General features: G+C 63.3%; 1 protein-coding gene across 1 annotated transcript; it reads right to left on the reverse strand.

The window, feature by feature from the left end:
* Window positions 1-213: 213 nt before the first annotated feature.
* On the reverse strand, window positions 214-15,212 carry KCNK3 (potassium two pore domain channel subfamily K member 3). Its single transcript, XM_074895395.1, has 2 exons — window positions 14,803-15,212; window positions 214-2,816 (listed from the first exon to the last, which is right to left on the reverse strand). The coding sequence occupies exons 1-2, from the start codon at window positions 15,083-15,085 to the stop codon at window positions 1,927-1,929; spliced, it is 1,173 nt and encodes a 390-aa protein (XP_074751496.1). The 5' UTR covers window positions 15,086-15,212; the 3' UTR covers window positions 214-1,926.
* Window positions 15,213-16,878: the final 1,666 nt, after the last annotated feature.

A 16,878-nucleotide genomic window follows, 5' to 3' on the forward strand; every position in this document is an offset into this window, starting at 1 on the left:
CTGGCAGAGCTCGAAGCTGAGCGTCTCCTTTCCTCCTCTCCTCTCCCTCATCCACGGGAAAAGTCAGGAGAGGAGCAGAGGCTTATCCCGAGGAAATTCTCATACTTCCCGGTCTCTGCAGTGCAAAGGCAGTGGCATGGGAAGGTCCCAGGGGTCCGGGACCCTTCTTTCCCAGCCCCTCGTCCTCACCAGGGAAGGAGCCGAGGTGGTGCCGAGGTTTGAACCAGCCTTTATTTCTCTCTCTAAGGAAAGTAACTCAGTGGTACAAATATACTTTGGCATGAGAACCAGAGAAACCTTGCCTGGGGGGAGTGTGGTTCCCCACGGGTGCCCTAGGATGAGGAAGATGCAGACACCCCGGAGTCATCAATAAATTTCCCCCCATGACTCCTTTCCGATAGATATTTATAGATTTCTATAGATATGATGATAGCGTCATTTATAATAAATATCCTCTCTGGTATCTAACAGTATGTACAGGTCGTCAAGTATTAGAAATACATTGGTTTTCTGTTAAAAGGTGAGAAAAGAAACAGGCGGGCTGGGTACCTCAGCTGTCCCCGGAGACCCCCCTGGCACCCCTGGGGCTCGGAGAGGGGCCAGTGCATGTCACGGTGTCCCCCAGTGTCCCTGCTGGCGAGGGGACAGTCTGTCCTTTGGGTGCTGGCAGGGGGGATCGTGGTCCTGGGGGCAATGGGGGGGCTCCCCATGGGGCTGGAGGGGTGCAAGGAAAGAAGTTTTCAGCCCCTTCTTGCTGTGATGGGGGTGGCCGTGCCGGAGGTGAAGCCCCGGGGATGTCCTGGGTCTCAGACAGGAGCGTGCCCTGCTCTGGGCTCAAGGTGTTGGGGTGAGACGGGGCGCAGGTCGAAAGGAGCAACCCAGGAATGTGAAGGAGAAGGGTCAAAAAGTCTTATAATGACCCAGGTTGTCCCCCAAAAAAAGCTCCCCAAGCGTAACGGCTCTGACCTCAGAGTGGCCGAGGCGGGGGGAGGATGGAGATGGGGGTCCCAGGGGACCGCAGTGCCGCTGCCCCTCATCCTGCCTCCCGGGGGTGGCTCCGAGCGTCCTGCTGCCTCCCCCGGGCCCGCCCAGCTTTGCCCATCTGAAAAGGGTTAAAATAACCCCCCGAAAGCTGGCGGAGAGCTGCCCACCGAGTCGCGGCAGGCGTTTTTTGGCGGCCTACGTGACTCACAGCTTGTTTTCTCGGCCGCAGGGGCAGGCTGATGTGCGCAGTGATCGAAAATGCTCCGTCTAAGCCCCTCTTAGCCTGATTTACCCGCTGATGCGTGCTCGCCTTGGCGGAGGCATCCCTCGCTGCCTTCCCTCCGGGGCGGCCCCGTGGCCGGAGGAGGCAGAGGACGGAGGGGACCGACTGGGACCCCCGCGGTGGGTGCTGGGAGCCCCACGTCCTCCTCTCCCCACGTCCCACGCGGCCTCCGGTGCACACACGGTCACTCCGTCCAGCTCACGGCCACGGCATGGGCTGCTGTGGGGCTGCCCCTGGGGCCGTGGGGGGGGTCCCCAGCTGCTTGCACAGAGGTATAACGGTGGGAGATGTAGGTCTACCTACCCCCCCACCCCATCAGGTTAAAACACTCTCCAGCTCTTCAAGTTTCACATTTTTGAGGAGTGGTTTTGCAAAATAAAATAAAATAAAATTAATTTAAATTAGAATAAAATAAACCCAGCAGCTCCCTTCTTCCTGTTTCAGAGAGGACCGGGGCAGCCTCACTGCTGCTCCTACATCCCTCCAGAGTCCCGACAGAGGACCACGTCCCCCGGCCCCCCTCGGGGGTCCCAGCTCAATGCCTCCCCCTCCACAGCCAGCCCCCCGGGGTCGTTTCCTCCTGCCGTGACCAAGAAAAGTCCTTGGCCACGGGGCTAAAGGGGGGGGTCTGAGGGGGCGCGGGTGAGGATGGAGAGGGGCTACACGGAGCTGCGGCGCTTCATGAGCCCCTGGAAAGCCGCCAGGCTGTGGAGACCGGTGGAGACGGAGCTGATGGCCGACCGGCGGGCGTTGCAGAAGCATCTGTTGGAGGGGGTCTCCGGACAGCGGCCGGGCGAGGAGTGACTCTGCTCCACGCAGGTGTCCGAGGTGGAGAGGTCCCTGGGGATGATCATAGGGATGGAGTACTGCAGCTTCTCCCGGCTCTTGTACCACAGGCACGAGCACATGGATTGGAAGTGGAGAACCTCAGCGTAGACGTTTCGGAAGCCGCCGCCGCCACCCCCCCCGCCCCCCGGTGCCACCGGCGCGGCCGAGGCGGTGTCGGCGGTGTGGATGCTGCTGGCTTGCCCGTTGCGGGTGAGCAGTGCCCGGTGCTCGGCATCCCGCTTCTCATCCTCGGCGTTCATGGTCATGAAACGCAGCACCACCAGGTTGAGGAAAGCCCCGATGACCGTCAACCCCGTCAGGATGTAGACGAAGCTGAAGGCCACGTACTGGGGCTTGTTCTGGAGGGCTTCGTCCTTCTGCAGGGCCACGTAGTCCCCGAAGCCAATGGTGGTGAGGGTGATGAAGCAGTAGTAGTAGGCATGGAAGAAGCTCCAGTGCTCGTAGTAGGAGAAGGCGGCTGCCCCGATGCAGAGGGTGCTGATGCAGGAGAAGAACCCGATGGTGACCATGTTGGCCATGGAGACCTCCGCCCGCCTCATGCCAAGGCACTTCTTGATGCGGTGGAGGAGGTACTTGACGAAGGTGTTGATCCTCTCGCCCAAGCTCTGGAACATGACGAGGGTGAGGGGGATCCCCAGAAGGGCGTAGACCATGCAGAAGACCTTCCCCCCGTCTGTGCTGGGGGCTGCATGGCCGTAACCTGGGGAGCAAAGCCACAGAGCGGGATCAGCTTGGTGTCTGAGGGGGCTGCACCTCAAACCGCTTCCCCAGCTGAGTCACCGGTGGGGGACCCCAACCCTGGCCGGTGCTGTCCTCACCCCCAGGCACGAGGAGTGACCGCAGATGCTTCTGTGGACTGGGGGGATAATGGGCTCTCCAGATGAAAATGAAGGGGAGGGGGCGGGAGCGTTAATTTTCCTTATTTTCATTTTCCTTTCTCTTTCCTTTTCCTTTCTACTTTTTCCTTTTCCACCCACTTTCCTCTCTTATTTTTTCTTTTCCCTTTTCCTTTCTCTTTTTTCCTTTACTCCTTTTCCTCTTTTCCTTTTCCTTTTCCTTTTCCTTTTCCTTTTCCTTTTCCTTTTCCTTCTCCTTCTCCTTCTCCTCTCCCTTTCCTCTTCCTTTTCCTCCCCCTTTTTTTCCTTTCCCCTTTCCTTTTCCCTTTTCCTCCTCCCCCTCACCAGCACCACACACCAAGGATGAGCCCCAGAGTGGGGCCTGCCAAGGGCTTTACCTCCAGTGACCAAAGCCCCTGGGCCAGGGCCCCAGGAGCAGACAGGGGCTGGGGCACAGACTGCCCTTGGCCCAGAGCAGGCAGGAGCAGTGGGCAGGAGGTGAAAACAAAGATGGTCAGATCCTCCAAGGAGCTGGTGGGACGTGTCCCAGCCACCAGCACTGCCAGCTCAGGCTGCGGCCACAGAGGCCAGAGAGAATCCCAGAATCATCTGGGTTGGAAAAGCCCTTGCAGCTCCCCCAGCCCAACCATGACCCTCCCCCTGACCGTTCCCAACTCCCCCAGATCCCTCAGCGCTGGCTCAGCCCGACTCTTCAACCCCTCCAGGGATCCCGGGGACTCCCCCCTGCCCTGGGCAGCCCATTCCAACGCCCCACAGCCCCTTCTGCACAGAAATCCTTCCTCAGAGCCAGCCTGACCCTGCCCTGGGCAGCTTGAGGCCATTCCCTCGGGGCCTGGCGCTGGGGCCTTGGCTCCAGAGACTCATCCCCCCTCTCTGCCCCCTCCTGGCAGGGAGTTGCAGAGGGCCAGGAGGTCTCCCCTCAGCCTCCTCTGCTCCAGACCGAACCCCCCCAGTTCCCCCAGCCGCTCCCCAGCAGACCTGTGCTCCAGACCCTGCCCCAGCTCCGTTGCCCTTCTCTGGCCACGCTCGAGTCATTCAATGGCCTTTTTGGGGTGAGGGGCCCAAAACTGAACCCAGGAATCGAGGGGCGGCCTCCCCAGTGCTGAGCCCAGGGCTCAGATCCCTTCCCTGGCCCTGCTGGCCACGCCAGTGCTGACACAAGCCAGGATGCCATTGCCCTCCTTGGCTACCTGGGCATAGAACCACCAGAGCGCATCACTGCTCTCATCAGTGCGAGGTGCCAGCCTGTCACTTCCCTTGCTGATGGAAAAGGGACTGTTGCTTGCTGTCCCCTCCCTGCCTGCTGTCCCCTCCCCAGCAACAGAAGGCACACCAAAGCAATGTCACCCCACCCGGGTGGCCACCGGCTCCCGCAGCAGAGCCAGGCAGTGCATGTCAAACCAGGGTCACATCCCTCTGCCTCAGGACAAGCATCGAGCCCTCACCCTGCCTGCCCCTGCCCTCACCTCCTGCCAGACACCTCCGCCCCCCTCCCGAGGGCCCCGATCTCCCCGTCCCTTGTGCACCAGCCGGTCAAGGATGGGGATTTAGGACTCAAGCCTCGAGCAGGACCCACAGGCCCGTCCCTGCTGACAGCTTCGCTGAGCATCCTCCTGCCTGCTCCTGCCTGCCCCGCACCGGTGCAGCCTCCCACAGTTATATTTAGCCCCGTTTCCCCAGGGAAGGGAGTTTATGAGCTCTCGCAGTGCGTCCAAGCGTCCGTCAATCTGCCAGGCCCCCCCTTTCCCGGCTTTAGCAGGCGCTGCCTGATCTCCAGCACGTCTGAGGCTGGGGAGGGGGAAGGTCGCTGGGATATCAAACCCAGCCAGTGGGATGAGGGAGAGACCCCAGGAAGGTGGCAGAGAGGGTGAACCCCCAAACCTCTCTTGCACCCGTGGTTTCATCCACCGCGGCGAGGAAAGGTGTTGGAGAGGAGGGGTCAGCTCCTGGGGGTGCAGCAGAGTCCTGCCAGGTTCAAGAGCTGCTCTGCTCGTCCCACCGCACCGAAACGCCTGACTTTGTGGCACGTCCCGGCCCGGGTACAGGCAGCGAGGCTCCCGCCGGGCTCCTGCCCTCCCTGCAGAAGGGGTTCAGCATCCCTACTCCTCTCCATCTCCTGCTTCCCCCCCCCAAACCTCCCCGCCAGGTGGGTGCTGCTCAAAGGGGTGTCCCAGGAGGGACGCTGCCAAGGGAGAGCACAGGCAGGGTGCTCCAGGCTCGCTCTCAGGGTGCTGCAAGCAGGCAGGGAGCACGGCATATGTCCCCGGGGAGAAAACATGACATGTCCCTGAGGAACGCGGCCGGCTCGTCTCCTTTTTAGGGCTGCGGAGGAGCAGGGGTGGATCTGGCCGGGGCTGCGGGGAGCAGGTGCAGGTCTCGGCTGGGCCCCCGGCCTGGAGCAAATCCCAGGCTGTCGGCAGCGATGGATGGTGGGGATTAACGGGGCAGCTGCTGAGGGTGGGAGGAGGAGGGAACTCTGCAGGGCGGAGGGGTTACAATGCTGGAGGGGGCAAAGGACTGGGAAGGCAGCAGGGGGGCTCTGGAGGCTGAGCCCTCCAGGGAGGGGGTGCAGGGAGCCAGGGCAGGGCATGGGGAGTCCCAGCTGAGAACAGGGGCTGGGAGCTGAGCTGGGGTATGACGCAGTGAGGAAACCAGTTCCCTGCTGACACAAATGGCTGCAGTGAGCAAAAGCTTGTGGCCACAAGCCATGGCCCACACCCGAACCCCTCCATGCCCAAGCAGGAGCCCTTCATCCCGCTGCCAGAGCCATCACGCTTCTCCTCCTCTGGTTCAGCAGTGAGGGACGGTCCTGGGGGGCTGTGTGCTGGGTGGGTTTCTCCACCCTCACCCCCCCCCCATAGCCGGGTGTCTGGGTGGATGCGTGGCTGGTGTCCCCTTCCCTTACCCAGCAGAGCTGCCGCCTCTTGCCCCCGCAGAGAGATGCCAGAGCCCTTCACCGTGGTCTCTGACCTGTGGCAGCTTTCACTGTCCATTGCCGGGCTGCAGGAGCCATGAGGGATGGTGGGGAAGGGTCAGGCAACCTGGCTGATGGGGGATCTACCAAAGCATTGACCACTCTGGGGGTCTCCAACGCTTTGGAGCAGGCCCAGTTTCTGACCCAGTCTGCGATGAGCCCAGCTCTGGTCCTTCCAAACCTGGGATGAGCCCAACTCTGGTCCTTCCAAATCTGGCATGAACCCAACTCTGGTCCTTCCAAACCTGGGATGAGCCCAACTCTGTTCCTTCCAAATCTGGGATGAGCCCAGCTCTGGTCCTTCCAAGCCTGGTTTCACACAGTAATGGAACCCCCCAGCGCACAGAGCACTGCCTCCCTTCCCACCCCACTTCCCAGCAGGTTCAGCAGCAGCCACCAAGGCCGGTAGGTTCCTGTGCGTTTTGAGGAGAAAGGAATGACCCAAACTCATCCACAGGTACAGCCAGGAGCACCCCAGGGATGCACCACTCTCCCAAAGCCCTTGAGCACCCAAAAGCAACCAACACCCAAATCACTGAGCCCTGAGGCCCCCCTGAACACCTGCCCCAGGCACCCCCTTCTCATGGTCCTCACAGAGACACCCCTGGGGGTCCCCCAGAGGTGGAGGCAGTGGGTGGGCAGCATGCCCTGGGCAGCATCCTCCTCCTCTTCCTTGTGCCAACCCTGCATCCACCCGCCCCACTGCTCCCAGTAAGAACCAGCATCCCGCTCACCGTTTAACAGACACCCATTTCCCAATGGTGACGTGAGCCAAGAGCAACCCAGTCTGTGCCCAGTCCTACCAGTTAACCACGGCTGGGGCTGAGTCTGGGGACCCCAGCTGTCCCCCAGGACAGGGGTGAGGACCCAGGCAATGCAGCCAACCCACGGGGTGTCCCTCAGTGCCGCCTGGGAGTCCCCCCATCTTCGCAGGGCGAGCAAACAAGCAGGCAGAGAGCGGCTGGGAAAGGCGGCACGTGGCGGCGCTGAGCAAACATGGCTCAGGCACCAAAGGGCACGGCGCTGCCTGTGCTGTGTGGGGACACACGTGTCCTGCAACGCCCCCGTGTCCCTCCCCGGACAGGGGGGGAGGGCAGTGGGAAGGGGCTGGTGCTGCTCAGGGACACCTCCTGGCCAGGGCAGGGGGGGAGGTGGCCGGAGCAGAGGGACGGGACCTGGGAAGTGGGTCCCTGGGCTGGGCTGGACTCGGGTGATGCAGGGCTGGAGGGAGCCCCGGGACCCGCAGCCCTCGGGTGGTCCCTGCCTAGTTGGGCCCCGTCCCTGGAGCAGGGACTGTCCTCACTGTGCTGCCACCAGGGCAGGTGAAGGGACAGCCAGCTCACCAGCCTCTCGCCCTGCCATCCATCTGTGCGTCTGTCCATCCCTCCGTCCCTCCGTCCCTCCATCCATCCATCATCCATCCATCATCCATCCATCCATCATCCATCCGTCCATCCATCCATCATCCATCCATCATCCATCCATCCATCCATCATCCATCCATCCATCATCCATCCATCCATCATCCATCATCCATCCATCCATCATCCATCCGTCCATCCATCCATCCATCCGTCCATCCCTCCGTCCATCCATCCCTCCCTCCCTCTGTCCATGACCCCCCCATTCCCCCAGATCTCTGCCCCCCCTCCATCCAACCCCACCCTCACCCCCATCCCCCTATTCCATCCACCCCTGCCCAGCCCAGCCCAGCAGCATCCGGGGGGGGGGGGGGGGGGGGGGGGCTGCCTTGGAAGGAGATGGGGGTCACCCTCGGGGGGGGTCACCCTGGGGAGTGGGTTCTGGGCTTGGCTGGGGACTCATGTCTCTGTGGGGTGGGGGGGACCCTGGGGTTTGAGACCCGCCATGATGCCACCTCCCCATCAGGATGGGGGGATGGAGGTGGGGGCCAGACCCTGAGCTCCCTGTGGCCCCCCCCAAAACACAACGTTGAGTTAACCCCCCCGGTGCCCCCCTCCCATCCTCTGCAGCAGCATCTGGGTTCCTGACACCCCTCCGGTGACCCCTTCCCCCCCCGATTTATCCTATACACCCGGGGTGTGTGTGTGTGTGTGTGTGACCCCCCCAAAGTCCCTCCGAGCCACCCCCATCCCCACTCCCATCGCGGGGGGGGGCAGCCCCACACCCCCTTTCCCTGCTGTCCCACCTGGGGAGGGGGCGGAGCAGAATGGTTTTGGGGGGCTGCAGCTGGTGCCTGTGTCCCCCCCCCCCCCAGGCATTGCTGCCCGCAGGCGGGAGCGGGGGGGGGGGTTGGGGGGGGATCAGGATGGTGTCATGGAAAATCCCGCGGCCGGCCAAGCGCCCTGTTTGTGCCGAAACTGGCAATTTTTCCCTCAGCCCTGGGGCTCCGCCAGGCCCCTTCCCGGCCCCCTCAGCCCCCCGCTCCAGCCCTCCCCTCCTCCTGCAAAAAGGGGGGGTGCAGCAGGGCCCCCCCCAGTGCCCTCAGGGGCCCTGCAGCGGGAAGGGGGTACCCTCTGCGCTGGGGTACCCAGGTGGGACACCCCGGCGATGGCCACAGCTGATGCTGGTGACACCCCCGACCTGACTGGCTGGTCCTAATGTTCTTTAGGGGTTTTTTTGGGGGACACACACAAACACACACATACAGCCCCCCCCCCCCCATAACCCCGTGAGACAGCACAGACCTGCAGCTGGGGACATCCTGCAGCCCCCGCGATGGCTGAAATCCAGAGCTGAGCTGCTTCACAGGGAAAAGGGGCCTCCGGGGGGGCACGGGCGGGGGAATAAAAAGTCATTTAAGGCCTTTTAGGGGGGATTTCTGCCCGCTCTGCCTGCACGGGGACAGGCAGGGCCGGGGGGGGGGGGGGGCAAAGGCCTCGAAGCTGCTTCCCTCCAACCCACACCCCCAGCACCCCCGGGACGGGGGCGGGTGCCCTGTGCTGCTCCTGGTTTACACAAAACGGGGGGTGCTGCCGGTTTTTGTCTCGGGGGGGGCGGGGGGTGGCCCCTGTGCAGAGCAGGATGCGGCTCCTTCCCCCTGGCTCGGCTTGGTCCTGGGAGTGGCGAGGGGTGTGCGCCAGCACCCAGCACCAGCACCCAGCATCGTGCACCAGCACCCAGCAGTGTGCACCAGCACCCAGAACGGCGCACCAGCACACAGCGCCAGCACCCAGAACCCAGCACACAGCATCGTGCACCAGCATCATTCACCAAGTGCCAGCACCCAGAACCCAGCATCGTGCACCAGTACCCAGCACCAGTCACAAATGCCCAGCACCAGCACCCAGCACCAAGTGCCAGCACCCAGAACGGTGCACCAGCACACAGCACCAGCACCCAGCACACAGCATCGTGCACCAGCATGGTGCACCAAGTGCCAGCACCCAGCACCAGCACCCAGAACCCAGCATCGTGCACCAGTACCCAGCACCAGTTACAAGTGCCCAGCACCAACACCCAGCACCACCCATAGACCAGCAGTGTACACCAGCACCCAGCACCAGTCACAAGTGCCCAGCACTGTGCACCAGCAACACGCACCCCCACGAGACACCCCCACACACACACTCTTGCTCCCCCTTTCCCCCCCCCCAGGCCGTGATTTATCCGCCCGCTATAAATCCTGCGCCGCGCTCGTGAGCTGCCTGATAAATATTTAAGCCGGCTCATAAATCACACACGGGCAGAACGGGGCTCCCCCGCTCGCGTCCGGCCTCTTGGCACTCGACCTGGCAGCACCGAGTCCGAGCAACCAGCCCTGGGGCTTGGTAATTGGGAAAAAAATCCCCCCTAAACCCAAAGAAATTGGAGGTTTTTTGCCCCATCTTGGGCGATGAACCCCCCCCCGCCTCGGAGCATCTGCCCCAGCCTGTGGTGTTTATGCCTTGCTCTGAGTCAGGCTTTGCTGCCGAGTTTAATGAGGCATCAGCTGGGAGAGGCCGGGGGGGGCAGGGAGGGAGCGGGTATTAATTGCTGTTATCGCTCCGGGATGGAGAGAAACCGGAATTTATGGCCTGGGTGGGAGGGGGGGGGAGGAGGCGGAGGGATGCTCCTGCCAGTGGGGCCCAGCTCCCCGGTTTGGAGGGTCCCTGGGCTAAATCCCGTGGGAGAGGACACGTATGACACCTCCCCACCCCACCCCGCCACACCACAGGTTTGTTGGACCCTCCCTGGGAAGAGGTTCTGCCTCCTCGGCGGCGGCGCTGAGGCCTGGTCGGGCGGAGCGCTGCGTCCACCACCCCTAAAACACACCGCGAAGGGCTTGGGGATGGCTCCGGTCTCGGTGATACACCCCGTCTCCCCATTCACCCTCTTGGTGCTCATTCCCTGCGAGGATCAGTTGCAGAAGTGCATATGCCATCATTAGGTTTCAGAGTGAATGCAGGCAAAGGTGGCAGGGGGTGGCCTGATGTTTAACTGGAGAGGGAAGGAGAGTGGTCCTGACCTCCTGGCGCTGCTCTCTGCCAGCTCCTGTGGCTCAGCAGCACAACTGGGCCACTCAAACACACCCCACGGCAACCCAGGAGCTGCCGGGCTGGACGGGGCCGCTGTCCTGAGGAAGAGCCTGCATGTCCCCGGGGGTGAAAGGGGTCAGGTGCTGCCTGGGCATCACCTCCCATGGGGGTCTGGGCTGAGGGGCGAGGGAACAGAGCGGTAGAGTTTTTCCCTCCGACATGTTAACTCTGAAACCTATCAAAGGCATGTTCGTAGGTGCCAATGTTAATTTCCACTGCTGGCCTTTTTAGCAGGCATGGCTAGTGGAGGATGGGAATAGAAATGTTCGGGGGGGGGGCAGAGGGAGTGCGTCCCCCCTCCGTGGCCTGGGATGTCCCCAAGTTCTTCCCCCTTCCTCTATTCCTGGACTAAGCCCCCAGGCATGAAAGGGCTTCCTGCTGGGAGAGACCTTAAGGATGTGAGGGGTTGGGGACAGGCTCACTGTCACCACAGGAGACAGCCTGGGGACAAGGAGGGGGGGGGACGGGGTGACTGATGGGGAGACCACGTGCAGGACAGAGGGTCGGGGGGGGGGGCGGTCTCACCCCGGGGTCTCTGGCCGGGGCAGAGTCCCTGCTCCCTCGATAAACAACACGCGGGGAGGGAGGAGGGCTGTGACAGATGGTGACACCACGGTGGCATCCGTCACCTGCCCTGGCCCACATGGCCCCTCGCTGTCGAGGGGAGGAGGGGGGGTGCTTTTTGGGAGCGATCCAGCGAGAGCTGTCACAGCCAGTCCCGGTGCGGGGACAGGGACCGAGGGGACAAGGGACGCGTCTGCCTGACGGTGACACCCCGCGAGGGGACCCTGGGGCCGGTGGCACACGTGCTCCGGCCCGGCCCACCCTCACCCCCGGCTTTGCGGGGGAGGGGGGGGGCAGAGGGTGACGGCAAATCCCCGTCCACCTCCCTGGTGTTTTGGGGGTCCCTGGGTGCTGGGGCAGCTCCTGGGGGGGGCTGCAGGGCTGAGGGTGACCTCAGGGAGCGAGGAGAGGGCTGGGGGACACCTTGGGAGCAGCGTTGGGAGGGCGGCTCGCCTCCTGTCTCTTTTCCCAGATAAAGGGAAAAAAACGAAAAAAAAACCCAAAATGTAAGAAAAACTTTCCAAGTGGGACCCATCAGCCTCCCGGTTTTCCCTCCTTCCCACCCGGTCACAGCACCGGGATCTCAACCAGCACCGGGGCCCCGGCACCCCGATTGCTCATCCCAGTCCCCAGCTGCAAGAGGAGCTTTACAGGTTTCCTGGAAATTTCCTATTTTTTTTTTTTTTTCCCCTCACTGGTAAAATCCTATTTCATGGGAATAATGGAATTTTCTTTCCCCTCTTGTGGCTTTTGAGGATTTTTCTCTCTTCACTGGTGCACGCCGGGCCCGTTCAGCAGCACCCGAGCTCCGTTGCAACAGGCTAGCTAAAACTGCCTTTAAAATCGTCAGATTTTGGTAAAAACAATATTTATGTCCGTGCCCCTCCCTGCTACACACCCTTGGAGGTCGCGGCGAGGCTGAAGCTGCCGGGAGAGAAGGACTTGACGCCCGCAGAGCCGTAAAGCCCAGCTTGGGGCCGTTCCCTCTGCATCTCCCTCCCGCTCCACACCTTTTTCGGGGTCCGGGTGTCATCACCCCAACCCCAGAGTGACCCCTGAGCTCCCGCATCGAGCCCAAAAGGAGATTTTAAGGTTTGAACCCGCAGCTGGTAGGATGCTTTCCTGGGGTGTAACGCCTGCGTCGGGGCTCAGCCAACACCCCGCCGGGCTCCAGGCAGCTGCAGGCAGGGCAGGGGTGCAGGGTGTCGTGGGGGGAGGCAGGGCAGGGCCCCCCCCAGCCTGCCCCGGCCTCGCAGGACCGTGCACACCGGCCCGGCTTTGTCTGGCTCCTCCATCACTGCAGCATCCTTTGTGTGGGCTGGCGAGACGCTGCTCGCTCCCGCTCGCCTCCCGCTCGCTCGGCTCCCCAGCCCCCCGCGCACCCCCTTGCCCGCTCCTCCTCCCTCTCACGTCAAACATAAGCTGCTTGTCTTCACTTTCAAAGCCTTTCCCAGCTGCTCCCGCCAGCCGGGAGAGGCCAGAGCCGGGCTCTGCTCAGCCCGTGGCTGCTCTGACATCCCCATCTGAGCCCCCGAAACCAACAGCCACCCCAAAACCCCCATCTCAGCCCCCAAAACCAGCGGCCGCTCTGACACCCCCATCTCAGCCCCCGAAATCAACAGCCACTCTGACACCCCCATCTCATCCCCAAAACCCAACAGCCACCCCAAACCCCCCGTCTCAGCCCATAAAACCAGTGGCTGCTTCAACATTCCCATCTCAGTCCCAAAAACCAGTTGCTGCTCCGACACCCCCATCTCAGCCCCCCAAACCAGCGGCCGCTCTGACACCCCCATCTCAGCCCCCCAAACCAGCAGCCACCTCAACACCCCCATTTCAGCCCCAAGCAGTCACCCCAACACACGCATCTCAGCCCCCCAAACCAACAGCCTCGCCAACACACGTCTCGTCCCCCAAAACCACTGGCCACCCCAACACCTGTGTCTCAGCCCCAGCAACCACTCCAACACCCGTATCCAACCATCAAAACCCAACAGCCGCCTCAACACCCGCACCTCACCCCCAAACAGCCACCCCAACACTCACGTCTTGTCCCCAAAAACCAACACCCCCATCTCAGCCCCCAAAACCAGCGGCTGCTCCAACACCCACATCTCCCAAACAGCCACTCCAATGCCTGTATCTCAGCCCCCCCAAACCAACAGCCACCCCAACAGCCCCATCTCATCCCCAAACAGCCACTCCAACACCTACACCTCAGCCCTGGGAGCCAACAGCCACCCCAACACTGATATCTCACCCCCAAAAGACAACAGCCACCCCAACAGCCCCATCTCAACCCCCAACAGCCACCCCAACACCTGTATCTCAGCCCCCAAACCCAACCCAACAGCCACAGCTCCTCCCGAAACAGCCCCCCCCCCCACCAGTATCTCACTCCCAAAAGCCAACAGCCACCCCAACACCTGAGTCTCAGCCCCAGGAACCACCAGTCACCCCAACACCCGTGTCTCAGCCCTGGTGCCCCCCCCCAGCCCCCCACACCCTCCAGCTTCTGCCCACGTGTCCCCAGGTGCTGACCAGAGCCAGGCCAGCCACCTGACACCCTGACTGTCCCCCAACTGTCCTCCGACTGTCCCCCGACTGTCCCCCAGCCCTCCAGGCCCTTGCCGGGCGCTGAGGACGGGGCAGTTTGGGGACCAGGGGACAGTGGGTCCCCCAGAGCACCGACACTCCCCTTGTAGGGCCAGACACATCCCCGTGTGTGTCCCCCCCCACCCCGGGCTGGGGGGTCCCACCAGGCTGTCACCCTGGAAGGGAAGGGCAGGAGAGGGGCTGCGAGGGGACCCTGTCCCAGGGGACCTTCCTCCTCCTCCTCCTCCTCCTCCAGGGAAGGGGTCAGCCGAGGAAATCGCCTGTTCACAGCCTCACTGTGACACCCCCCGGGCAGTCCCTGCCCCCACAGTCCTACCGGACTCCGGGCACCCTCCCCCCCCCGAACCTCCCTGCGGGGTTGGGAAAGGGGGGTCCCAGCTCAGAGCCCCCCTCCCCCGGGCCCCCTCAAACCGCAGAAGGGGTGGGAGTGGGTGTGAGGAGCCCCAAAGTGCGGGGGGTCCCCAAGACTGGGGGACGTGCTGGTGGGGAGCCCAGAGGCTGCAGGGATGGGAGCGGGGGGGGGGGGACCCCGGGAATGGGGAGCCCAGACACCACGGGGATGGGCAGGTTCGCCGTTCCCCGGGGACAGGGGGGACACCCGATGCCTCGGGTACGGGCGCGACTTGGAGGGTCCGGCCAGGGCTCGGGGGCTTGGGGAGAGGGACCGGCGAGTAGCCCCGGTACCGCGGGGACGGGCGCGGGAGAGGCGGGGGGGGGGGAAGGTCCGAGCGGCGGCTTCCCGGGGCAGCGGAGCCGCGGGAGGGTCGGGGGGCCCTGACGCTCCGGGGATGGGCGGTTTGAAGAGGATACGCGTTGGGGTTTCCCGGTGGTGGAGGGAAGAGTCGCCCCGATCCCGGGGGGTGGGGGTGTGTGGGAACGGGCGGAGGTCGGGCGGAGATTTCCCGGTCGGCGGAGGTGGGTAAAGCGGGATGGGCGGTTTGGGGGGGGTGCTGGCGGGGCTTTCCCAGGGGTAGCTTGGCGGCCGGGTCGCCCGATACCTCGGGGATGGGGCGGGGGATGCGGGTGGCGAGGAGGCGAGCGGGCGGGTCGCCCCGATACCGCGTGGGGAAAGTCTGCACGGTGCGGGAGGGGGTCACGGTCGCCGGTATCCCGTGACGGGGAAGCGGGGAAGGATCTCCGGGACCATCAGCAAGAACCGAGGCGGGGGGCGAGCGGTACCTATGGTAGTGATGACGGTGATGGCGAAGTAGAAGGAGCCGGCGAATTTCCACTGGACGCCGGCCTTGTGCGGCTTGAGCTTGAGGACGACCCACTCGAGTTCGCGGTAGCTCTCGGCGCTGAGGTTGTACTTGTTCTTCAGCTCTTGGCTCTTCGCCTCCAGCCGCCGCCGCTCCGCCGTTTCCTCCTCCGACTCCAACGCGTCGAAAACGGCGGCGCCCACCAGCAGGTAGGTGAAGGTGCACATGATGAGCGCCAGCGTCCGCACGTTTTGCCGCTTCATGGTGCGGCGGCGGGAGGAGGAGGAGGAGGAGGAGGAGGAGGAAGAGGCGGCGGGGCCGTCTGGGGCATGGCGGCGGCGGTGGCGGCGGCGGAGGGCCCGGCGCGGCTCGGCTCGGCTCGGCGCGGCGGCGGCGGCGGCGGAGCGGGGAGGGAGGCGGGGGGCGGCGGGGGGTGCAGGGGGCGGGGGGGGGCGGAGCTGTCCTTCAGCACCACCGCCCCGCACCCGCACCCGCACCCGCACCCGCCGGCACCGGGACAGAACCGCGCTCGGAGCGGGACCCCGACCCGCAAACCAGCGGCACCGGGAATCGAACCCGCAGACCCCGGGATCGGAATCCGCAGCGAGACCGAACCCGGCACCGGGACTCGAACCCGCAGCCAGAGAGACCCGAACCCGCACCGGGCCCGGGACACGCACCGGCACCGGCACCGGCCCCGGGCCCGGACCCTCCCCACGGCACCGGCACCGGCACCGGCCCCGCAGCCACGGAGACCCGAACCCGCACCGGCACCGGGCCCGGGACTCGAGCCCGCGGCTCCCGGTCCCGTCCCACACTCCCGCACACACGGACACCCCCGCGTGCAAGCCCCGGGCACGCCTGTGCACGCGCTGGTACACGTGTGAACACGCGTGTGCGCGGCCGCGCGCTCAGCCCCGGCACACGCGTGCAGCTGTGCCCCGCTCGGCCGGGCCTGTGAGCGCGTGGTACACGCACACACGCGTGTGCACACGTGGGCACGCTCACACTCGTGGGCGTGCACACACGCTCACGCATACACCCGTGTGCATCCCCCTCGCACACATGCATGTGCACACGTGTGCACACACACTCACACTCATGCACACACCCCCATGTGCACACACACACCCTCGCCACACTCACATGCACACGTGTGTGCACATACATGCACTCACGCTCTTGCACACACAATCTACAAACGCACACGTGAGTGCACACACACACTCGTGCACACCCCCATGTGCACACACACCCCATCACCACACTCACACACATACGGACCGTGTGTGCACATACACGCACCCACACTCTTGCACACATGTACACACCCGTGTGCACACACACCCCGCCCGCCCACACTTTCACACACACACTCACACATGTGTGCACACGTACAGGCACTCACACTCCTGAACACACACACACACATGTGCACATGCACACACACACGCTCATGCTCACACTCAGGCACACACACGCACCCACCTCACCCACACTTGCACACACACCCTTGCACACACACACCCTTGCACACACACACGTGCATATTCACACCCCCCCTTGCACACACTCACACTCCTGCACACACATGTACACATTCATGTGCACATGCACCGCCTCACCCACACTTACACACACACATGCACACATATATGCGCTCACACTCGTGCACTCACACACATGCACATGCACACATAAGCTCACACTCAAGCACACACACCCGTGTGCACCCCCTTGGCCACACGTGCACACACACACACACAAACACACACACACAGAAGCACCCATGTGCACACACACATGCACTCACACACACACGTACACACATACACACCCGTGTGCAAGCGCACCCCCCCCACACTTGTACGCACACTTGTATGTGCCTGCACACACACGCTCACAGTCACACAGTGCACATATTGACACACACACATTTGCACACAAGCACATATTCACACATACACATTCACACACATATCTACACACACATACATTTACACACATGTACACATACACATTTACACACATGTTTGCACGCACACATATTTACACA

This window comes from Athene noctua, chromosome 1 (assembly GCF_965140245.1).
Source record: "Athene noctua chromosome 1, bAthNoc1.hap1.1, whole genome shotgun sequence".
In the NCBI taxonomy this organism is placed as follows: Eukaryota; Metazoa; Chordata; class Aves; order Strigiformes; family Strigidae; genus Athene; species Athene noctua.